Here is a 24,697-nt window from a genome sequence, read left to right on the forward strand (position 1 = left end):
GGAACGTCAGGCGCTCCTCCATAAAGAACACTGTGCTTTCCTTTCCACGTCTCCCCTGTTCCTCCCCTCTTCATCATTTAACAGTCAGGTGTTTTTTGTTTTGTTTTTGTTTTTGTTTTTTTTATGGAATTTAATTCCACTCCCACCTCTGGGCTGGGCTTTGATTGGTCGAACACTTAGATGCTAAGTCAATAACAGTTATCCCATTTCCCCTGCCAGAGCAAGTGGTCAAATAACCAAAGTCTAATGCAGTCAGGGCCTTGGTGTTCCACTGGCACAAGGGTCGTGGCCCAGGTGATCCAGTCGCAGTTTAGCTAGGACCTTAGTTAATTAGTTATAGGCAAGAGGACGCTCATTTTCCTGGATTCGAAAGAAGCAAGAAACCGATCGCTACCGATAAGCCACGGCACGAATCCCAACGGCACATGGAGAATTGCAGAGTGCAAAGAATCGTAAAGAGGTGGAGCCGAAGTTCTGATGAAGCCACAGCTGCTGGGCTTTCCACCTCGGTAAGCCGACGGGCACTCCTTCGTGTGTAAGGTCACTCGATGTCCAGCTTTCCCCTGCGTTAGGAAGCACACTAACTGATTCACCTTCTTCAGCCTGGAGCATCTTCTGACCGATGCCCTGGATTCCAATTGCTCTAAAAACAAGCCCCTCTTCCGATGCAGCTACTTTTACCAGTGAGAGTCTGTGGTTGCTCCTGCCCTAACGTCTTCGCATGGTCAGGCGACGTTCACCTCAAGCATTAAAATGGCTCTGCTCCTCTCCTGACTTGAGATGTTTAGAGTAACTTATTTTTCTGGAGTTTGTCCTCCTGTTAAAGGGAGGAGTTTCTCCTCCTGATAAAAAAAAAAAAAAAAAAAAAAAAAACTCATAGGTCCCATTTAAGGAAATGTGCTCTTCCTACAATGATTGACAGTGCAAGCAGCACCTAACACAGCAATCACAGCCACCATCACACCCTATAATCCCAGATAAAGCAGATTCACGAATAGGCTGAGTAGGGAGGCCGACACTGGGCAGAGCTGGCACACAAACAGGTTTGCCCAGTTACAAAGTCCATGCTTTTTCTGCTGCGCCAAGTTTGCCATCTAAGTCATGTGAACTTGATTAAAATTTTTCAACAAAATTTAATAGAACAGTCGAGAATATAAATTCTAGTCAAAACAACAAGAACATACATTATTTTCTAAATCCTAAACCCTGTCCACATGCCACAGCTTACATTCCTTTCTGTTTGCTTATTCATTATGCGTCTACTTAACTGATCGGACGTACATACATATTCATATTTTGTGCATAAAATAGAGCAATAACTGCCTTAATAGTAGTCAAGATAAAATGTTCTAAAAGAAAGATTACTTCTGGCTGATCTTATGAGTGAAGTATAACCTGAGCTCAGTCTTAAAGGTGCTGAAATCTGAACATGGAATATTTGGGGAGAAGGGGGAGGAAGGACATTCCAAACGAGAGAGCACAGCAGAGGCCTGGCAGTGCACACGTGCGGGGCTCGTCTGGGACACGGAAGGCAGTCCAGTTTGGTCGTGGTGTGGGGAGGCCGAGGGGCAGTGCAGAGTGCTACTTAGGCTAGAAATGCAGACTGGCAGCAGACTCTGCTTGCCAAATGCCCAGATGATGTGTGAATCCTGCAGTCCAGTGGACAGTGGGTAACAACCTATGGAAAGTTGTTGGGTGGGCATACGGCATGATGTCAGCTCTGCTTCTGACAACGGTACATGCTGCGGAAGAGTTCTGCCACATTGCTGACTGCGATGCTTATCTACTTTGCCTGGACAATCAGATTAGGTGGTGGGTAGAGGTAAATTATGGAGAAATAGTGCGAGGAGGTAGATATAAATCACATGAGAAACCGAAGAATCAGAAGAAAGGCTGTCGGTAATGCACAACCAAGCCAGGTCCAGCTGCATGAAGGAACTGACTCCCATTTGGGGATATCTTATTAGGTAGACAGGCGTTCTTTAGTTTGGAATAGGCACTGTGAAAGAAATGATAAATTAATCAACTACAGACATAACCATGTTCTAAATTTTCTACCAGAAAGGAGAAAGAAAACACATACAAAACTAATGCGAGTATCTGTGCACTTAACCAGGCTGGCCCTCTTTAGTGTTTCGTATTTCTCTATTTCTGAGAATGCGTCCTCAACGGACAGGTTTTGAGAAGACAGCACGTGTTTGCGAAGACTAAGACAGCACATCCTTATCAAACCCGGTTTTCCTTCCCTTCATCACCGCCCAACTTCGCTAAGTTAACGAGGCAGGAGAGAAGAGTAGCTAAAATTTTTTGGCGTTAGCATTTATTCTTTTTTATGGCAATACGTATTTATATATGTTAATTATGCTCTGACAATCAAGAAACAGGAGACACTGAACACAGTAATTTCATAGCCAGAACATGTTTCCTGCTCAATTTTATGCTAAAATTCTAAGGCGACTATAGAGTACTATTAATTCACAACTCAGTTAGTCGAAGCTCCGAGGCTATGAACTGTGATTACGGTAGTTGCCATGCCTCCCCGTGCCCAAAGCAGCCCAGGGAAAGCAGTTCTAGTGAAATTTATCGTCGCTTTGCTTCTCTAACATACACTCATAAAATAACACGCTTTATATCACATGGCTCCCTAGTATGTAAACAGTAGCAGAAACAGCGAGTTACATTCCCGAACAATTAAGATCGCAGGTCATCCACCATAGAGAAGACTCTAGGAATAAAGCGAAGAACACCAGCCTAAAAATAACATTGAAAGTGACTATATTCTCAAACGTGGTGTTTCAAAACAATATCATGAAAGTGCCCCCCCACACACACTCTTTATGCAAAACAGACAAGAAACCCTGTGAGTGCGAGTTTCCACTTGTGAAAACACCTCTCTAGAAGTTCTTTGATGAGGCTCAATTGAAGAAGAATCAATCAACAAAAAGCATGAGAAACACTTAAACAGTGTTATGAATATGGAACAAAGGGGGATACCACCAAGGGGAAAATGAACAAATCTTGGTTGTTAAACCTACCCTTGATCTTGCGCAAAGTTCCATATTCATGGGAGGGCTTTTTCTGGAGGCGAGTATATATTTTCTATTTATGGGAGGCCTTTCCAGCTTTGCCAGCACACCCTAGATACGTTGCTTGTTTTTTTATTCATTTGTATTAATCGACGTGTGGTTATGTACACTTGGGGATAAGAAATGGTGTTCTAAAACTCTATGATTCTGCAATTAGCAGATTTCCCTAAATAACAATATTCATGTCAAATACGGACACTAAAAATTTATTCAAACCTAGCAGCATACCCAGCTGTAGCTGGAACAGTACCGCAGATGAGAGTGGCACATATATTACTCGGTGTGTGTAGGGATGTTGTTGCGAGAGTTATATAAATGTTTCAGGCATGTTCTCTGTCTATTCTAAATAGACTGTAATTCATGTAATGGAAAGAACATTGAAACAGGGATGTGGATAACTGCATCCTAATATTTCCACTAATAAATGTGAAACCGGAAATTTAGAAGGTATCGTTGCAGACATTATTTCTAACATGAAAAAATATTGTAGGAGCCGTCACTTTTTGAATGCGTACTAAGTTCCAGGCATTGCTTCATGAGCTTTACATATGTTAATTCATTTCGTCCTTAAAATAACCCCATGAAATTAGAAATAAGGAAACTAAATAAGGAAATAAGGGAACTAAAGCATGAAAAAAGTTAAGTAACTTATCCAGTGTCTCATAGCTAGCAAGTGGGAGATTCAGGCTGAATATATACACAGGGTCCATTAGGTCATGAAAAAAAGATTCATTATAGATTATTTACAGTCAGATTAGAACCATATCTGTGGTCTTCATGGGGAACAGAAACCTTTATTTCTGTGAAGTACATTTCTAACCTCAGTCTTCAACGCCAGTGATGGTCATAGAATTGATAACCTGCGTAAATAATCACCATTCATTGAGAACAACTGAAGCACACGTATTATTATTATGTGATCTACAAGGCTGACGTCTTGGTTGGTTATTGACCTTCATATGCACATGGTAACGATGCCAAATCCCGTAAAACTTAAAATATTGCCAAATCTGATTGTGACATAAAGCCGGGTCCAAAACTAATTTAAAAATCACCAACATAGTAATTCTCGCAAAATAGCTATTAAAGAGTGGGAGTATCAGAACTCCACTGTCCTGAAAGATCCAGGCACAGACTCGACACAGCCCGGCGGGCGTGAGGAAGCCAGGCCTTTAACAACGGGCACCTAGCGGAGGGGACTCCGAAGGGGCCTTCCTGCTTCACGAGGACAGGCCTTGTCATCACGCTGGGACCCTGGCCACCATCTCGTCGCCCCTGCTTTTCATAAACGCATCTGCATTTCAGAAATGCACGCGAAACGGTGCTTGCTGAGAACCCTGGACGCCGAACTCGACGGTCGTCCTGCATTGCCCTTGATTTTTGCCGCCTGCACACCCACCCGTGTTCCAGAGTCCTCTCAAAACTGTGATTCTCCCCTCGGTCACTCGAGTTCTTTGACAGAGCATTTTATTCATCTCTCCATTGGCAGATTCCAACTGGCGGACGCTTCATAAACATTTAACCGAACCATTAAGAATCAGAAGTGGAGATTTTACAGAGATCTGGAAAAACTGATTACGAACCTGCCAGCGTATGCACACTGATCATTTTGGGAGATTTTAATCACTCATCAGTCTTACGATTACTATGCGGTAATGGTACACACTACCTTACAATAATGGCAGTCGGCAATTAACAAGCGTGCCCAACGTGAATTTGTTATCAGCGGTGCTTCTATATACTCTACTTTCTAATACTGCACTATTCACCTGAACTTCTATCACTTTCAACTACAGGACCCCTAAGATTTTATTAATGAGGGAATACGAGGGACCAGGTACTAGACTGAATATATTGAAAGATTCTAGTGAGCCGAGGTGGGCTGGTCACAGGTCAAAGATAAAAATCTTCTGAAGAAAAATATCAAGGAAAGCAATGTAATCACTATAGCAGACGAAACTGTCCTGCAGAATCAGAGGGAGTGTTTATTCTGAGAGCAAGACCGTAAACACCAACATTCAAGACTTTAGATAGGTGACATCTACCTGTTTTGGAGTGGCGAGAAGTCACTATTGCCAATATGGCAAAAACATATAAGTCCTATAAGAAATTGTACAATGTGGCTCATGTATATCAACTTCTTTATGCTGTAAATTAAAAATAACGTTTAATTTTTTCATGTAAATATGGTACAGTATTTTCATCCATTCAGTCAGTCGGTGTTTCTGAGGGATCTGTTCTGCCAGGTAGTGTTCTAGATGCCGGGGATACAATGACTGATAAGAAAGTCTCTGTCCTCACAAATAAGAAAATTTCAGATAGAATAAAAGCCATAAGGAAAATATAATATTATATCACGGGTAAGGGAGAAGCCACTCTGATTCTGGAAGGAAGGGAATTTTATGCTCATCAATTGAACTTTCCTTACGGTGTCTGCATTTTTCTCTTTGTTGGTCGGATTTAGTGGCTAGAAGTTGTATCTTAAAAAAAAAAAAAAAAAAAGAAAAGGCTGATGAGTGCTGCTCTGCCCCTGCATTTTGACCCAAATGCATAATTTTCTGCCTGTGCACTTTATATCTAAACAATCACTTAGCTGGGTAAAATTCTCAGGTCACATTTTATTCCCCTCAGAATTGTGTCGCTATTATCTTTTATATTTGTGTGGAAAATCTGAAGCCACTGAGATTCCCCACCCCCAAATTGACTTGCCATTTCCACCCAAATGCTTGCATTATTCTTCCTTTATGTTACTGACCGTTGTTTTCTGTCAGTTTTTTATAATACATGAGATGCCCTGTGGTCTTCTTGCATACGTTTTTTTTAGTAATTTAGGGATGGGGGGAGTTTTCTCTCTCCTAGGTTATTTTACTCTTCCATTAGATCAGTTCTCTTTTGGAGAAATTGTTTTCCACAAATTGGCTTATTATTTTCTGTGTCATTTATGCCTGGTTGCCGTACGGTCTTCATCTTACGTCTCCTGTGGCCCACTTGGTGCTGATACTTCTTCAACTCCGTACCCATAGTGCCCTCTCGCCTAGCAGAGAACATTACCGTTCCTCACCACTTCTCAGTGAGGCCATGGTACTGGCTGCTCTACCTGCTTTTGTGAAGCCTGGGGACACGGGGCGGATGGACAGGGCTGTCTGGACATGGGCCTGCAGTGGGGGAGGGGAAGTGGGCACAGCTACGGTCAGGTACGCTGGTGAACGAGGACTGTGCTCTTTTTTAACTATCTCGGTGAACTGCCCTCTTTGAAAAGAGAGTGGCCGCCGGCCTTCAAGGTTCCTTCCAACTAGGAGTGAAGCTTTCTGGCTTTGGACAGAGACCGTGACATTCAGGGGCCGTCTGCCCGCTTCGCCTGCATGGCGCTGCAGGTGAAGAATTTTGTCTACGTTTCTCAACATCTTATGAGTTTGCTAGCACTGCCATAACAGGAAGCCAAGTCTGAAATCGGGGTGCTGGCGGGGTCCCGTGCCTCCCTCCTAGCTTTTGGAGGCTGCCACAGTCCCGGCCTTCCTTAGCTCGACACGGCCTAACTCATCTCTGCCTGTCTCCACGTGTCTCTTCTGCTCAGCTCTTTACTTCTAAGGATGCCTGTTATAGGATTTAGGACCCGCTTAATCCAGGATGTTCTGGAAGATTCTTCAAAGACCCTTCTTTCAAATAAGGATGCATACATCGGTTCCAGGTGCACATATCATCTGGGGTGCCACCCTTCAGCCCACCATACCACCTACAGTATTGTCTTTGGAGGGGCGTTGATTTAAGAGTTGCTGTCAGTCTTGCGGGTTCTTGAAAGGTTTTTCTCGTTCCCAGGCTGCCAGTTTTCAATGCCTTTTCTTTTGCACAAAGAAGTGTCTTCTCCTTAGTTCGATCTTCTATTTTGTATTTTTGCAAGGTCTGAGGTGCCCAATTTCGGTTCACTTTAATGTCTGTCATCGCCCTCCAGCAGGACAATTTCGGTCACGGACAACGGCAATACGTATACCTGTAGACTCTGCGGGATCACCTAAACGGTGGGTTCAAGCCCGTTGGGAAGGCCACGATCTATGTGACAGCATGTCTTTGTTCTGATGAGATCAGAGTAGTTTTCAAAACAGGTATGACATGCCTCAGCAGACTGCGTTACTCAGAACGTCATAGCTATTCAGTATTTCTCTGATTAAACCATTTCTATCCACATTTGCTAGGTTTGCAGAAATTTCTCTTTTCAGTGTTCTGAGTTGTCTGAGAACGTAGAGTTTATTCCATACAAACAGACTGTTACCTTCCACTTGCCAGGTATGGAAAACAGGCCTATGTGACCCATCCACAGCTTTTGGCTTATGCTTTTTCTTTTTTTTTTTTTTTTTGATTTCTGTTGCAGCTACGAGGTTTCAACACAGAAAATCCGTGCAACATAGTCCTATGTTCTTTTTCGTCCAGATATTTGTACCAGCTCCAAGCAGGCAAAGGCCTCAAAAGTACCAAAAGGCCTCAAAGGTACCAAAAATTATAATTATTTAATTCATACTTATATGCCCAAAATTGTCTCCAGAGAGATCTGCAATGGCAGGGTACTCAGAACTGAAAGTTACACCGATCCTTACGCGTTTTTCCTAGAGTAAATTTTCCCCCCAACAAATATCTGGAACCCAGTGTTGAGTCCAAGTTACCAGTCAGGATTCCTTTCTCTCTTGATGAATTCCCCCTGTCAGTGGGTATCAGCCAGCAGCAATTCTGTCTTTCATAAAGAATCTAATATCATAAGACTTTAAAATTAAAAGGTAGGGTTCTTACCTTCATTCTGCCCAGGAAAGTATCTATGGGAATGTAATTATTTCCTCCCTAGCAACTAGCTGTGCATATCAAGGGATGCTGGATTTGGAGAATTTATATAATTATAACTGCTAGTCTTTTATTTTTTAATTATTCGATTTTACTTTTTTAAGTAGACTATTTTTAAACAGTTTAGGTTTACAGAAAGACTAGAAAAAAGAGCAGGGAGTTCACATATATCCCCTTCACCCCATCCATACTTTCCCCTGTTATTAATGTCTCGCACCTGCGTGGAACCTTTGATAATTCATGAATCGATATCGTTACGTTGCTAACAGCTTATGTCCATAGTGGACATTAAGGCTCACTCTTCGTGCGGTAAAGTTCTGTGGGCTTTGACGAATGCATGTCAGACAGTCTCGCTCTAAAATCACACTGTGCACCACCTGCTCGTTCCTTTCCGCTTCCCTCCCTCCCCATCCCCTGGCAAACACTGGTCTGCTTGATGTCACCGTAGTTTTGCCATTTCTAGAATGTCATATAGTTGAAATCGTACAGTACGCAGTCTTTCAAGACTGGACTCTTCCACACAACATGCATTTAGGAAACCTTGTGTCCTTTAGTTTCTTGGGAGCTCGTTTGTTTTCTATCACTGATTATATTCCACCGAACAGAATAATAAGGTGTCTGTCCAGCTACTTTGCCTATTTTTTTATTGGATTGTTTTTTTTGTTATTGTTGAGTTTTAACAATTCTTTGGATGTTTTGAAAGAAAGCCCTTATTTGCAAATATTTTCTCCCATTCTGTGGCCTGTCTTTTCATTCTTGTAACAGAGTTTTAATTTTAATGAAGTTCAACTTGATCCTTTTCTCTCACGGGTAGTTGTATCTAAAAAGTTATCCCCATATCCAAGGTTACCTAGATTTTTTTTACTGTTATTTTCTGTGAGTTTTATAGTTTTGTGTTTTACATTTGGGTCCATGATCCATTTGGAGTCAATTTTTATAAAAGGTGAAAGGTCTGTTTTTGTGTGTGTGAATGTTAAGTGGCTCCAGCACTATTTGTTGAAAAGACTATCCTTTCTCCATTGAATCGGCTTTGATCCTTCGTCAAAGATCAGCTGACTATTCATCCACCAATTCAGTGGATTTGTCTATTCATTCACCAATATCACTGTTTTGATTTCTCTAGCTTTATAACAAGTCTTAAGTTTGGATAGTGTCAGTACGCTTTGTTTTCCTTTTCAATATTGTGTTGGCTATTGTGAGTCTTTTAACATTCCATATAAACTTGAGAATCAGGTTGTTGATATCCACAGTGACTTGCTGGATTTTGACTGGAATTGCATTGACCGGGAATTGCATTGATCAAGTTGGAAAGAATTGATTTCTTAACAATATTGAGCTTTCCTATCCATGAACATGGAATATGTTTCCATCTACTTAGTTCATCGATTTCTTTCATCAGAGTTTTATAGGTTTTCTCATATAGATAGTGTACATATTTTGTTATGTTTATACCTGAGTATTTTTTATGCTAATGTAAATGGTGTTGTGTTTTTCATTTCAAATGCTGATTGTTCATTGCTGGTATAGAGAAAAGCAATTGTCTTTTGTGTATTAACCTTGTATACTGCAACCTTGCTGGAATTGCTTATTAGGTCCAGGAGTTCCTTTGTTGATTCTTTTGGATATTCTATGAAGACAATAATGCCATCTGTAAACAAAAACTATCTTATTGCAACTGTACATATTTTATTTCCTTTTCTTGTACTGCTGGATTAGCTAGGACTACCCAAAGGACGTTGACTAGGAATAGTGAGAGGGCACGTCATTAACTTGTTCTTAAGCTTAAGATAAAGAGGCTTTAAAGTATTAAAGAGTTTTTAAGAAGGAGAGAGAACGTATCAGATTTGGATTTTGGAATGGTAGCTCAAGTGCCGGGAGAAAGGACAGGTGTACGCTGGAGGGAGTGAGACCAGCGAGGGCCCCCTGAAGGCTGTGGAAGCGGTCCCCGCGATCGTTGCTGATGACCGGAACGAAGACGGCAGTAGCAGAAGCCAGCAGAGCGAATGAGTTATGCAAGCGTCACGGGGACGTACTGATCCCTAGGATTTGGTGGTGAGTGAGGCGGAGGAGCAAGGGCGTCAAGGGTAAGTTCAGGCTCTCAGGACTGAATGACTGGACAAGTGCAAATGCTTTCACCTAAGACAGAGAACGCGGAAGCAGGAACAGGCTAAAAAGTGATGAGCGTTAGTTCTCTACCGTGCATGATGGCCACAGTACACCTGGGTAGAGGCTTGTCACTGATATTTGAATTAAATGGCTGTAAAAGTCATGGAAGAGGTGCACACCTGAGGGTACTGGAGAGCTCTCTATGCAAAGACAGAACTTGAATCTGCGAAGACCCTAGAACAGAGGTAGAGTTAAAAGTAGTGAAAATTGTAAAAGCCAATTATAACTTATTGGTCATTAGATATTAAATTTCACAACTTATAATAAAGGACAGCCCTTCATGTACATGTATTAGACTGAGTCATTCCTAGAAAGTATTTGGCCTTCTCCAGCAGCCTTTATGTTTTTAACCAGCCTCTATTCTGGTAACTAAGAGTTACATAATCATATGAGTCATGTTTAGGCAAAATAATTTTTATGGATAAAATAATGTATAACATCTAAAACTAGTTTATATTGGATATCAGAACAGTACCTGACATTTGATTCATAACGAATCTCCAAAGATACAAATGTTCGAGAAAAAGACTTCCTAGCTTATTTGAAACAAGTTCTGGGTTCTCATTAACTTATGTCGTTGATTTACAATTCATATATTATTTCTCATACGTTATTGCAATTCCTATTATTATTTGTATGGAAAACTACTAGGTGGAAGGTACCATGCTAAGCATTCTGTAGAATGCAAAGATGAATCAAACATAAACTTAAGATACTTAAAGACTAGTATGGGGAAATAAGATACAAACTCGGGTAAGCGTACAGGAGTACAGAGTTAAGAATCAAAGACAATTTAAAAATGAAATTAAGACAACAAGCCCATTTACAGTAGCATCAAAGACACATAAAATACTTAGGAATAAATATAACCAAAGAAGTTGCAAGCTTACAGTCTGAAAACTACAAAACGTCGTTGAAAGAAATGACAGAAGGTCTAAATACATGGAGAAACATCGTGTTCGCTGATCAGAAGCACGGTTATGCGTCGTTAAAGGGACAGCGCTCCCAAATTGATCGACGGGCACAACAAAATCACTTTCAGGATCCCAGCTGACTTCTTCCTAGAAACTGACAAGCTGATTCTAAAATCCACATGGAATGAATTGCAAGGGACGTGAACTAGCCAAAACAATCTCAAAGAACAAACGAGCACTCACACTTTCCGATTTCAAAACTTACTCCAAAGCCATGGCAATAAAGACAGAGGGAGGTCCTGGCACAGGATAAGTGCACGCATGTGAATGGAATAGAACTGGACAGTCCAATAAACCCACACATCTGTGGTCAAAGCCAGGACTGCTCACTGGGGTAAACAAGGGTCTTCTCCAAATATGGCTTATTCGTTGCTTGAGAAGGTAATTATCTCTGAATAAATTTCACTTCAGCCCTTGATTATATGTCCACCGAAGACAGCAGCTTGCCTTTCCTCTCCCTCCCTCCAACTCCCCCTTCCCCGCTCCGCCCAACCTCCCCTTCCCCCTCCCCCTCCTCCTCCTCCTCCTCATTATTATTGTCATTATCATCATTGTTATTATTTGGAAGAATTTGACACAGCATTGCACATAGTAGGTAGGGGATTGATAAATATTTATGAAAAAAAAATAATCAAGACAGGTCAGCGATAAAGGAAGAGAGGAAGGGGAAGGAGGAGAAACAAGAAAACACGATGTTTTCCACGTCTCAGAAAATATGAGCACTGTGGGGTCCCCGGAGATCATTCAATTTCCACATTTTATAAGGAACTTAAAAGCTCTAAAGAGGTGAAATGAGGTATTCAAGTTCACCGCGCTTGCTGAGAACAAGGCTAGTAACAAATTAGATCTGATTCTTCACTCAGCGTCCCTCACACTACACTACTATGCTGGTTCACTGAAAAGCAATCTCATCAAGAGTATCAGTGAAAACATATTTATCCTTAAAACAGATTTTAATCATAGATTCTAAAATAAAATGTGTAAGTTCAAAATAATTGCTAATTGATTTAAGATTCAGTTTTTTTTTCTTCTACATTATTTCTATTTTGTCACTGTAGAGCTAAATGCTGAAAAACAAACAAGCAAACAAATAAGCAAACCCGTATCGGCTAATACCCACGGACTGTGACATATGGCTTTGCAGACCTGATGCCACAGAATTTAGGTGTCAGACTAAACTCAGGACACTATTCTAATTTTTCCTCTTAGGTTCATAAAATCTTTCTAAATGAGGGCGGGACATACATACAGATCACCGAAATTCCTCAAAAATAGGAATCACTGGGCCTGCGGCCTAGCATTCTGTGTCTTTACAAGTCCGTGAGGCTCACTCTGAAGTACCCTGAGGTTATGTATGATGCACCAGCGTGGCACATCAACAATTGTCGCCTAAATGACTCTCGTTGTTTCCCATTGTCTCCTTGCTTTCTATCCCACCCCCAAATCATCTACGTGGTTGACAGAAAACAAGTTATAAGGTAAAAACCTTACGGTGTTACCATCAAATATTGACTGAGCGTTCTAGTCTTTCAGGGCACAGCAGTGAACACAAAGGACAAAGATTTCTGTTCTTGTGACACTTTCATTGAGTGTCTTCTTTCTCCCCCCTCTAGACTCCTCAGTGATTCCCTGGTGCTCAGGCAAAGGTCCGAACTCCTTAGCATGGGGGGCACAGCACTCCGTGGTCCAGGCTTCCTCTGAGGGTTCGGGTCTCATCTTGCATCCTCCAAGCCAGTCACACCATGCCAGCTGGTTCCCTAACTACATCCCTTTGCAAGGTGATCCTTCCTCTCCCAGGAGGGGCCCCCAACCCGTTCGTTTGGTAACATCTACATGTGTTTTAAGATTCAGAATTACGTATGACCAAAAGTCATGCAAGAAATATTGGATCTGAATAGGCCTATTAAAGAAATATAATCAATAATTAATAACCTTCCAAAACAGAAAGCCCCAGATAGGTTCACTGGTGAATTCTACCAAACACTTAATTAAGAAAGAAATCAGACCAAATTTCTAGAATTTCTTTCAGCATATGGAATACTTTCTAATTCTGCCTATGAGGCCAGCATTACCTTAATACTCAAACCCGATAAACACATTACAGGAAAAGAAAACCACAGGCCGATATCTCCTATGAACACAAATGTAAAAACCCTCAACAAAACATTAGCAAATCAAATCTAAAAAATATATAGAAAGAAATGTGTATTAAAAACAAGATAAAAAAGTCAACGATACACTGGAAAATGTTTTCAACAAATATGACAGCCATACAGTTCTTATACTTAATATATAACAGGAATATCAGCAAAATGGAGAATGACAAAGGATCTTGAGGGCTTTCAGGGAGAAGACGTCCTTCGGCTCATCACACCTTCCCCCATCATACTTCTGTCCACACTGTCAACGTGGCCATGCTTACAAGTACCGAGTTATGTGGCTCAATGATTGCACAGAAGCACAGCATCACCAGAGAGTTTTGCACTGCATTTAAATTCTAAAGCTTTTCCATAAAAGAATCCCTAAAAAAGTGTAGACAACCCATAGAATAAAGGTCGATGACTGACTTAATGGAAATGATGAGGACCCACGAGAACCAAAGCAATCTCAAAAACGAACGTAGTCGGAGAACGTACTCTTCCGATTTCGAAACTAACTCCTGAGCTACTGTGGTAATGACAAGAGGACAGACATAGAGACGATGGAATGGAATTGAAAGTGTGGAAAGAAACACGTACGTTCAGATTCAACTGATTTTCAGTAAAGATGCCAAGACAATTCAGTGGGGGAAATACAGGCACAAAAGGCGCGGGACAACGGAAGAGAATAGAATTGGACCCCCCACCTCATACCATACACAAAAATTAACTAAAAATGGATCGAAGGCCTAAATGTGACCTTAAAGGATAAAACTCTTAAAAATATATAGGCGTACATCTTCGTGACCTGGGATTATCAGGCAAGACTCTTAGATGAGATACCGAAAGCATGATCAACAGCAACGGAATAAATAAATTGGACTTCATCAAAATGCAAAAACTTGCGTGCTTCAAAGGACACTATAAAGAAAGTGAAAAGATGCCCCACAGGATGAGAGAGAATATTTACAAACTGCATATCTGATAAGGGTCTAGTATCCAGAATATATAAAAAATTCTCACAATCGAACAATAAAAAGATAACCCAATTTAAAAGCGAGCAAAGGATTTGAAGAGACGATTCTTCACAGAAGATATGCAAATAGCCAATCATAACGATCAATCATGAAAAGATGCTTGACATCGATAATCATCGGGGAAATGTAAGTCAACAGAACAATGAGATACCGCCTCACGTGCACTAGGATGACTGAATTTGAAAGTCAGATTTTTATGAAGATGTACAGAAACTGCAACCCTCTGCCACCGCCAGTGGGAATGTAAGATGCTGCCCGAGAATTGCACAAAAACGTGTACACCGGCGTTCTCGGCAGCATTGCTCACAATAGCCAAAGAGCAGAAGGACCTCAAACGTCCATCGTGACACATGGGGAAACAAAATGTAGTCTATCCATCCAGTAGAATATTACTGATCGATAAGGAGAAATGAAGTACCGATTCATGCTATAATATGGATTAACTTGGAAACAGTATGCAAAGCTGCACGTGATATGATTCCACATATATCGAAATGCCTGGAAAAGACAGACGTGCAGACACAGAACGTAGGTTAGTGGCTGCCAGCATCTGGTGAGGGGGAATGGCGAGTTACCGCTAATGGTCTCCCTCACGGTGGAAGTGTTGGGATGTTCTGGAAGGAGATAGTGGTGATGACTGTACAACTTGTGAATATACTAAAAGCTAGTAAATCATGCCCTTTAAAAAGTGCACTGTATTTTATCTCAATGCAAAATAAACAAAGAAAAACATAAGTGATGAATAAACGTAAAAAACAGTGTCACTGGCAAGCAAAGAAATGTGAGTGAAAACAAAAGGTTATTTCCTCCCATTGCCTTCACAGATATTTTCAAAAATAAAAATACACACTGGTGACGAGAGTGATGCCATCATATACGGCTGTGAGCAGTGTAAATGGTTCGGTTCTTTCTGGAAAATAATTTGGTATTGTGCATCAAGAAACTTAAAATGCCGATTCTCTTGAACTTAGCCAGTTCTAGGAATCTGAATTCCATATCTGGCAGACCGTAAGAAATGAGGGCCTTTGCCACATATTACGAACCTCCTTCCCTCTGAGGAAGGCAGAAGGGATGAGTCTCATTCTCGCCCTGGGCCCCGTATGGACTCCACGTAACAGTTCTCAGCATGTCCGTTTCCTTCCCTGCAGCTCCATTCCACCGTCCGACGCGGTCTGGACGGCTCACACTCGGCGGCACACGTGTTCAGCATCCCACCTCCTTTCCCCACGACTCAACCAGTCCGGTCACCATCGTAATGAGGTGAGGTCCTTCTGTCATGTTATCGTCCAAGTCCCCACCACATGTTCTCCCTCCAAGAAAAAGGGCTAGCAGCTGCCTTGCCTCACCAAAATAAGGGCATTTCATGGAGTCAGATTGCTGGGGTTCGAATTCCAGCTTTGTCACTTGCCACCTGTGTGATCTGGGTCTCAGCAACCTCACTGCGTAGAGTTATTATAAGAATCGATACATGGAAAGTGCTCAGAACAGCACTGGCACATAGTAAACCCTGAATTTGTATTATTATTATTATTATTATTATTATTATTAATTTCATTGTTATCATCTCATAAAGAAATCGTGAGATAGCTCTATGAGATCATAATAGTAAAATAAGATAATGCGCGTGAAACTGTTTTGTAATGTACCACTGGCATCATTTCGCATTACAGTGACATGTATGTCCCTCATCCTCGTAGATTATAGAAGAACAAGGATTATCACTTAGTTTTAATGGCCCCATTGCACATAGTAAATCCTCGAAACTCTGTACTTTAATTAAGTGTTCCTTTTATCAAATCGCCATTGACTTGTAGTTACGTTTAGAATCGAGTTTAAACACCATCGTGTCAGGAGTGCTCATATCCTGCTATGACACTAAGTCCCCTCGTGTCTTCCACTGCGTCATCGTCTTCAAGGCAGAATCCACAATGGACCACCCACTGCAGCATGGGACGGAGATTTTAGAAATCCTTCGTATATTCAGTTTTCATGTCATCCTTGTAAATTTTCATTTTTTTTGCATATATCATTATTAATGTCTGCGAAAACACTACGAACATGCTACAATATGCAAATAAATGTTAAAAGCGTATTGGCAGTCCAGGCTGGAAAACGTTTTACTACCAGGGCGTGCCATCTGCAGAGCCTGGAGGTGAGGGCACGTGCTGTTTCCGCTGGCACCACGCCGGGCCCGTCACCTCCTCCCAGAGCACAGGCCATCTCCTTGTTTCCAGACCTGGCTCACAACCAGTCTGCTTGTTCACAGTGACAAGGAAGGCAGCCAATCCTTTACAAGGTGCAACATGCATCCCTCACACCAAGACTTCACCACCACCAGATGCAAGCTTTTCAGAAGTGTCTGCGCCTGGTCCCTCATCGTGTTGTCCCCAATCTTCTACCACCACCCCCCAACCCCCCAGCACACACACACACACAAAAGCGTTTTCGTAGCAGGCTCCCAGTGAACGCTTGCTGAACGAACCAACTAACACATTGCTACCGGGAGGCAGGAGAGGGTGCTGGTGAGCAGAGGCTCGAATGCTTCTCACACTTACAAACTGGGCAGCCCCAGCTTCACCTTCTGGGGTGAAATGAAGGTCGTAAGAGTAGTTCTCGGGCAGGGACGTTGTGAGGGTTAAATCAGCTAACACCAGCAACGTAACACACTTCCTAAGTGTTAGCGCTGTTACGATGTCCCAGAGATTTAAACGTAGTTAATGTCTGCAGAGCATCTAGAACACACTCAGTGAATAAGTGGCTAGATCTTCTCCACCAGGTGTGTCAGTCAGAATAGTTCTTTGTGACTCTCTCCTTCTCTCAAATTTCTCACCTCAGATTTACAGCTTTCTTGAGATTATCACAGCCCTTTCACTTGGATTGTCTAATTCATGGACTCTTCCCTGTCTTGTGAATTAATCTCATTAAGAAGAGCAGCCATGTTTTGCTTTGTCTTAATAGTATCGTTGTGGCTGCTATGTGATCAGCTCCTCTATATTTCCAGAAAAAGAATGTGCTATGAATCTGGTGGATAAAATTCTCCTTTGGAATTGCCAATAGCATCTTTTTTCTTTTTTTTTTTGCAGAGTTTCACACAAACACAGTTATTCGTGAATGCTGCAGAACTAATGGTAGTTGATTCCCTACCCAGATAATAAAATTAAATAAAAAATGTCTTGACTCAGAAAGATTAGTAGCATCATTTCATGCAGAAAATGTCAAAAAATCTTCAAATATAAAATGGGGTGATTACTATTTAGTGTGCATTTTTTTTCTTATCGATGTGCAAAATAGGGGACCTCTGTGGTACAATGTTCAATATCATCTTGAATTTTCCATATCCCTCCCAGAAGTATAACACTGAATTTCCCAAGGTGTCATGCCACTTCAGCATGAGGCTGTGGGGAAGATTGGAGTGGAAGGAGGGGACCGACTGGACACTTTCTCCCATCTGATGAACATTTGAGGGAGTTTTTCCTTTGCCATTTGGTGCTTCAAGGACTGAGTATCTGTTAAATCAACACATCCCATTTTATTGATAACGACTCTTAAACGGTGAAAAATTAATTTTTATAGATGACATAATTGCCTATGTAGAACATCCCAAAGAATCAACAACAACAAAACCTCCCAGAACTAATGAGCAATTGTAGCAAGATTTCAGGATACAAGGTTAATAGAGAAAGCCACTTGCTTTCCTACATACCTGCCATGAACAATTGGAATTTGAAGTGTAAAATATAATACCATTTACAATAGTACTAAAAATACGAAACACTTAGGTATAGACCTAACAAAATATGAATGGGACCTCTATGAGGAAAAGTTCAGAGCTCTGATGAAAGAAATCAAAGAAAGATCTAAACAAATGAAAGATATTCCATGATCGTGGAAAGGAAGACTCAGTGTTGTTAAGATGTTAGTTAAGCTGCGAGTTCACATACCCCACCAAAGAAGATAGATGGAAGGCAAAAGTATACAAAAGATCCTCAGCATCATATGACATTAGAGAATCGCTCATCAAAACAACAATAAGATAGCACTACACACCTATGAGAATGACTAAAACTTAGATCTCTGACAGCATGAAATGCTGGCGAGGATATGGAACATCAAAAGCTCTCATTCACTGCTGGCGAGGATACAAAATGGTACCATCGCTCCGAAAGACAGTGTGGCAGCTTTATGCAAAGCTGAATATAGTCTAACCACCTAATCCAGCAGTCACTCCAGATATTTATCCAGACTAGGTGAAAGCTCACCTTGCACACAGACGCTTACAGAAGCTTTATTCCTAAGTGCCAAAAACTGGAAGCAACAAAGACATGCCCTTCAATCGATAAATGCAGAAATAAACAGTGGTACATCCATTCAATGGAATTTTATTCAGCAATAAAAAGAGATGAGATATCGAGCCACAATAAGTCATGGAGGAACCTTAGATACACACTGCTAAGTGAAAAAATCCAGTCTAAAAAAGCTACCTACTGTACGACTCCAACTACATGACATTCTAGAACGGCAAAACTACACAGACCATAAGCAGATCGACGGTTGCCATGGGTTGTAGGAGAAAGCAGGGGGCATGAGTCGGTGGAGCAGAGGGGATTTGCAGGGCTGTGAGACTATTCTGTACGGTTCTGTCATGGTGGGCACGAGGCATTACGCATTTGTCAAAACCCTTAGAATGTACAACACAAAGCGTGAACCCTGATGTGAACTGTGGACTTTAATGAATAATAACGTGTCAGTATTGGTTCGTCAGTTGTGACAAATGTCCCACACAAACGCAGGATGTTGATAACAGGAAATGGCACAGAAGGAGACTATATGGGGATCTCTACTCTGCTCAACTTTACTGTAAACCTAAAGCTGCTCTAAAAAATAAAATCTGTCATCAAAAAATTTGTCCACAGTAAACAAAAAAAGTAACTGACAGCAAATTATATATACATATACATATAAAATACATAATATATATATGCTCGTACACACGTTCAGATAAAATGGATATCTCTTTTCATGATATTTTTTAAATGTTATAATCTATTATTTTCCCTTTCCTAATGCAGTGCTTCTACAGGGACTGTCAATGAGAAGTGAGGAAAGGCAGCATTATGCTAAATGATGTTTACAAAACATTTGATGGTGAAGGGAAGCAGGGCTGAGGTGGATAGAAGGTCAAGGAATTAATTTTATATATATATACATATATATATATATATATATTTTTTAGTAGCTCATTCGATTTTGTTCTTTAGTTATTTCACTTTCAAGAAATACAAATGGATACTTGAGGATAAAACTGCATGGCAACAGTATCTACCGGATTTTCCCAGTGAGCTCAGACGTGGGAAAAACAAAGCGAGCACATACCAGAGCACATACCAGCTCACGGAGGCTGACCATCAGAACGTGCTGATACTCTTCACCGTTTTTACCTTCAATCTCACAGTCAGATGACGCTACTGGCAGCAGAACAAGGATCAGGGGAGGAATTCCAAAGATATACCTAAAAGAAACTAAAATCGACAGTACGTGAGAATAAGCCAAATGTCATAAAGTCATATCGTCTGATTTGATTTGTGGTGTTTCCGTTGGCCTGCCCACTTAGTTCTAATCATCATAAGCATGCATCTCAGTTTGGGGATAGAAAGGGAAGAACCCTATAATTCAATATTATGTAACAACCTTGCTATATTATTAAATCAATAAATGCTGTTGATTTAATTCTTGGCTTACATTAAACATCTCTACAAGAAAAGGCATCTCCAGGTAAACAGGTAAACTCAGATGACGCGGCGGGCAGCAGAATAGTAGGCCAGGTCCTACGCTGTGATCAAGCTCTTTCTTTTCAGCGATGGACCTTAAGGGGTCTACCCTTCCCAAAACTGTGACACAGTTGACATTCATATTTTTGAGACTCCTCATCTTGCCTTTCGGTATCTTCTGTTTCTAGGTGCCCAGAGACCCGTATTCTCCTCAGACACAGCTCTATCTTCTTAACGTGTTAGACAATAAATTCACACCCTGTTAACTAATGCTTTGTATCTGGTTTTGATAAGGCTTCACAAGCAGGGGCAATTGTCTAATCAAAAGGAATGAAATTATGAATGGTATCGTTTCAGGCAGTAATAATGCACTGGAGAGAAAGCCTTGAGATAGTAAAATCTGGTTGTACAGGGACATTCCTGCATAAGCCTGCCAGAGTATCACGTTTGCATCTTTCTCTAAATTTTACCTGTACTGTTGACTGCAAGACATCTCACGTGTGCGTCTTCCCTGATTAAAACTTCAAACAACATTCCTCAGAAACCGAGGGAGTAATTGCGACAATGACCTAAGGACTGTTGAATATATCACAAAGTTCCCAATAACAATGTCCTCTACTGTATCGTTATCTGTCATGTAAAAGTCAGTAGCACTGCCCAATAAATGACATGCTATTAGTGACCCACGTTTTTGCAAATAGAGGACGTAGGCTGGGTAGCAGATAGGGAAACAAACATGAATCCCACATGAATCTCATCTCCACACGTCACTGACACTTGACAAGGTAAGAGAAACAAAATGAGACGTGGAATCTATTCATTGCTCAGTCACTAAGTGGCTATGCACATGACAAGGAATAATTCGGTCATCTTTAATGGAGCACCTAGCATGTGCTAAGCACTGCTCTGAGCTGTGTACATTGCTTGGCACATGCTAGGTGTTCCATGAAGGGTGACTACCATCAGCATCGTTAATCTCTTTTGAATTATTCCTTGTCACGCATATAGACACATATTATTGTACATTTGAAACCTATATAACTTTATTAACCAGTGTCATCCCAATCAATTTAATTTTTAAGAGTCCTGAAAGTTAATCTTTTTCTAAAACACAGATAGTAGGTTCCAGGTACTGATTTAAACCTGAGCTTGCTGTCTCACCAGGATTTGATCAGAAATGACCATAATCTTTTGATAACATGTAATCACATCGTTCCTCTAAAAGAAAACCACTCCCATGTTATATGACACAGCTCTGCCTCTCTCTCCTTCTGTCCCTTCACCCCAAAGAGTCTCCACCGTGAACAATCGCTAATTATTCACTAGGTCGCGACTTTGTTATCGGCTCTGCATGCGTCATATAAAGTCAGGCTCCTCTCTGTAACCTTACAGGTGTCCAGAAGGTATACATACTTTGAGAGAAATAGATGACAAAGGAAAAGTTATACAGCACATAACATGAAATGAGCTTTAAGAAAAATATAACAATAATTAAATACTAGAGTGAAAGAAACATTTTTCCTATTATACATAAATCTTATTTCAAAGGTTCACCTGTCATATTTTAATAAAAGAGGTTTTATTTTCTATATAGAGCACTAGCTTGTGTGTCCTCTTAATTCCAATTTTTAGTAATCAGCCCTCCCAAATTCACATCAACCTATTTATTCATTGAATGTCATTTTACAGATGCTTCCAAATGACATTGGTAGAAAATTCACAGTATTTGTTTTTGTGCATTGCGATTAGTTTCTCAAGTCTAAAACGTAATTTGACTCATCTGTAAAGAGTGTCTTTTGTTGCCATTGTGTTGGATAAGTTAGTCCCAGACACTCTAGGGCAACGCAAAGCACAGAGGGTTTGCGGAGTGGAGACTCGGGCCTTCTGTCTTGATGTGACAGTGGGTCATGTGACTGAATGAATGACGGAGCATCCTTTAAGCTTCACTTCCCTGACTCGTAAACTGAAAACTTTAAACGATCTCTTCACGTCCCTCCGACTGTCAGCACCTGAATTCTAAGAATCGACCTGGCCGTCCAAATGCAGTAACTCTCCAGATACGAGACCACCTCATGGACAATGCCGCAGACTCATCTCGTAAGTTCCTAGCTCTCATTAATGACTGGCACTTTGGTCTGCGATCGAAGTAGCTTCTCCACACCACATAGAAAGGAACAGTAATATTGCTTAGTATGAGCTGGCTTTTGACCTTGTTGTCACGACGGGAAAGGGACTCGTTTTGTTTCGAGTTACATGTAGACACCAACACCTTCCCTCAACCTTGACCTTTTCATTAGGTTACAGAAAAGATAAACCATAAGGAATAATGCGAGGCGAGCTGGGGCTTGTGGGATTTTCTTCAGATCTCCTGAAGGGACTGAAACTGGAGAATTTGTTTTCAGTAGGGAATTCGGTTAAACCAAAATGATGGCTGTCTAAAAAATTCTTGTTGGTTTTTAATGTAAGCCAAATAATACATTCAATCCTCAGCTACTTAAGTTATGGGGTCAAAGTGAACATAAATAAATTAGTTTGTATATTGCCTCAAATCCAATCTTTCCTCAGCCTTTAAAACCAGTAAGTGTCAATCGACTGTCCATTGCAAACATTACATAGACCCGTTTTCACTGGGAATTTTTAAAAAAATGGTTGAAAGTCATTCGGGATGGAATGGAAGACAATACCTGAATGTATAAGACTTGACTTTACTGTGATCAATTGGCACAAGCAAACGGGTAAATAAAGAAAAAATGAAGAGTGGAAAACAGCCATATTTTGTATGGAAATCAGCTTTTTAAGGTTACAAAAATGAATTTGATGATGCTCACATAAAGAAATCTAATATCTGCCACAAGCATATTAAGATTGGACTATAAATTCTATCCACAAATCCCATGATCAACACTTAAAGACATTTCTGAAGCCATCCTATGATATCGCATGTATTATTTCATTCAATTCCATAACCATTTCATGAGGTAAAGACTGTGAATTAGTAACATTTTTGCAGATGGAGAATCTGGAGCCCAAAGGAACTTTTCCCCTATGTATATATAATGTGTCTGGTAAGAGACAAGACTCAAATCCAGGTTTGTCAGGTTGGAAATAAGACTCGGCTTTTAGCCACAGAGCTACACCGCTTCCTACAAAAATACCTGTGCAGTCAAGGGAGACACACACACAGCTGTCTTCTAGCATGTGAACCCCACCAAGGTACTTGCTCACTCTGAAGCACTTCATCATCATACACCCCCATCTCAGGAAAAAAAAAGACACTAATGATTTGTCGTTATGACGCTGGGTTATGCATCAGAGGTGAGACCAGGAAAGAAATCCCACATGCGAAAAAGACACGTAAGTTAGTCCTATGAAATAACCTTTTACTTTTTGGTTGGTGTAAGATGTGTGGACACTGATCTGGTGCTAGGTGTAATTCTCCTTTACCTTTGTTCAGGCTTTCTGAGCTTTCCCAGTGATCCATTTTCTAAACCCTCAAATATTAAGTTATCCAAACTAGACAGCACAGTTGAGAAGCACATAGTGGGTCCTCAACTTCTTCAACTCCCAAAAGAAATGGCAAAGAAAAAGGAGAAAGGGTAACCATCTCCTTAAGCTCTAGTGAAATCTACTGAAACAAAATGCCGAAAGCCACTTATACATAATCACTGTTAGAAATTTAGAATGCTGTCTGCTGATGACAACATGGTACCTTAAGTAATACAGATATACTTCAGGAAATTAAGACTGCGTGTCGACAACGCAGCCCCTAGCTTCCTAGTCCTTTTACCCCTCTCTCCACTTTAGATCAGAGACGATGCAAGGATCAGACAGAACCGGGAGCGACCCACAAAGAGGGAATGGCAGGGGATCCGTGGGCATCGTAAGGAAAACTGGGATGCGGCTAATATCTAATTATAAACTTCTGCGGGACGCCCACGACACGTCTTCTTCCGTAATCGTCTTTCATGCTCTACCCCCAGCCCGACTCTTATTTTGTTGCTGATCTGAGACTTTGGGGGCTCTCTCGATTCTTGATTCCTCCAACCTACGCGCGGGAAGGGGGCTCTTCTGACGCCCAGACCCGGCGCGGAGCGGGTGAGCGAGCTGCGCCCCATTCCCGCTCCCTCCTCCGCCGGCGTCTTTCGCTGGACGAAGTATTCGCTCTAAGTGCCCATGTCCCTCGGCAGATGCTGTCCCCTCACTTCTCGTCTCCCCTTTTTTTTGCGGCACACTTCTCGGCCCTTACGTCGGCTGCATGGCCGCCGGCGGAAGCCCGCTCGCCCCCGCGCCGCCCGGCCGCACTGGGAGTCCGGATCGCGCGCACATAAAATCTCGGCAGGGATCTAGGGCGCAGCCGGGATCGGGAATTTCGAGTTCTGCCGATTTAATCCTGCCAACCCCCCCTCCCCCCAAGGAAGCAGCACCCAAATAGGAAGAAACAGAAACCCAAAACTGGCCCTGCGCAGTCCCAGCCCCGAAGACTTGGTTCCCAGCAGCAAGCACAAGGTACAGCCCCTTCGGAAACTCCCAGGCTCGCTGGGGGAGGGAAACGGGGTTTCCCAGAGACCTGTCCCCTCGGGCTGTAGGAGCGCGTCCCGCGGGAGCCGCGCTTTCACTTCTGCAGGGCGCCGGGAGCTGCAGGAGCCCGCCGTGCCCGCCGGTCCCCGGGCGCCCGTGAGTAGGAGCTGGGCGCGGGCAGGG

The 24,697-nt window shown here is 41.7% G+C and overlaps 1 protein-coding gene and 1 long non-coding RNA gene across 7 annotated transcripts in view; one reads left to right on the forward strand and one right to left on the reverse strand.

Moving 5' to 3' along the window:
* LOC120585529 (uncharacterized) overlaps window positions 1-24,697 on the forward strand; it is a 73,598-nt gene that overhangs the window by 13,558 nt on the left and 35,343 nt on the right. For 2 of the 3 annotated variants that reach the window (XR_005648395.1, XR_005648396.1), the window contains 2 exons: window positions 15,377-15,488; window positions 17,312-19,475. This is a non-coding gene — a long non-coding RNA (uncharacterized LOC120585529). The other variant, XR_005648398.1, reaches the window with a different exon arrangement.
* IL7 (interleukin 7) overlaps window positions 1-24,697 on the reverse strand; it is a 36,877-nt gene that overhangs the window by 11,537 nt on the left and 643 nt on the right. For 3 of the 4 annotated variants that reach the window (XR_005648394.1, XM_039841922.1, XM_039841920.1), the window contains exon 2: window positions 19,602-19,747. Coding sequence is in view for 3 of the 4 variants with exons in the window: in XM_039841922.1 (XP_039697856.1) it covers window positions 19,602-19,747 (146 nt within the window). In the remaining variant the exon portion in view is untranslated. The remainder of the gene's footprint in view (window positions 1-19,601; window positions 19,748-24,697) is intronic. The other variant, XM_039841921.1, reaches the window with a different exon arrangement.

The sequence above is a fragment of the Pteropus medius genome, unplaced genomic scaffold (assembly GCF_902729225.1).
Source record: "Pteropus medius unplaced genomic scaffold, Ma_sr-lr_union100, whole genome shotgun sequence".
Lineage (NCBI taxonomy): Eukaryota > Metazoa > Chordata > Mammalia > Chiroptera > Pteropodidae > Pteropus > Pteropus medius.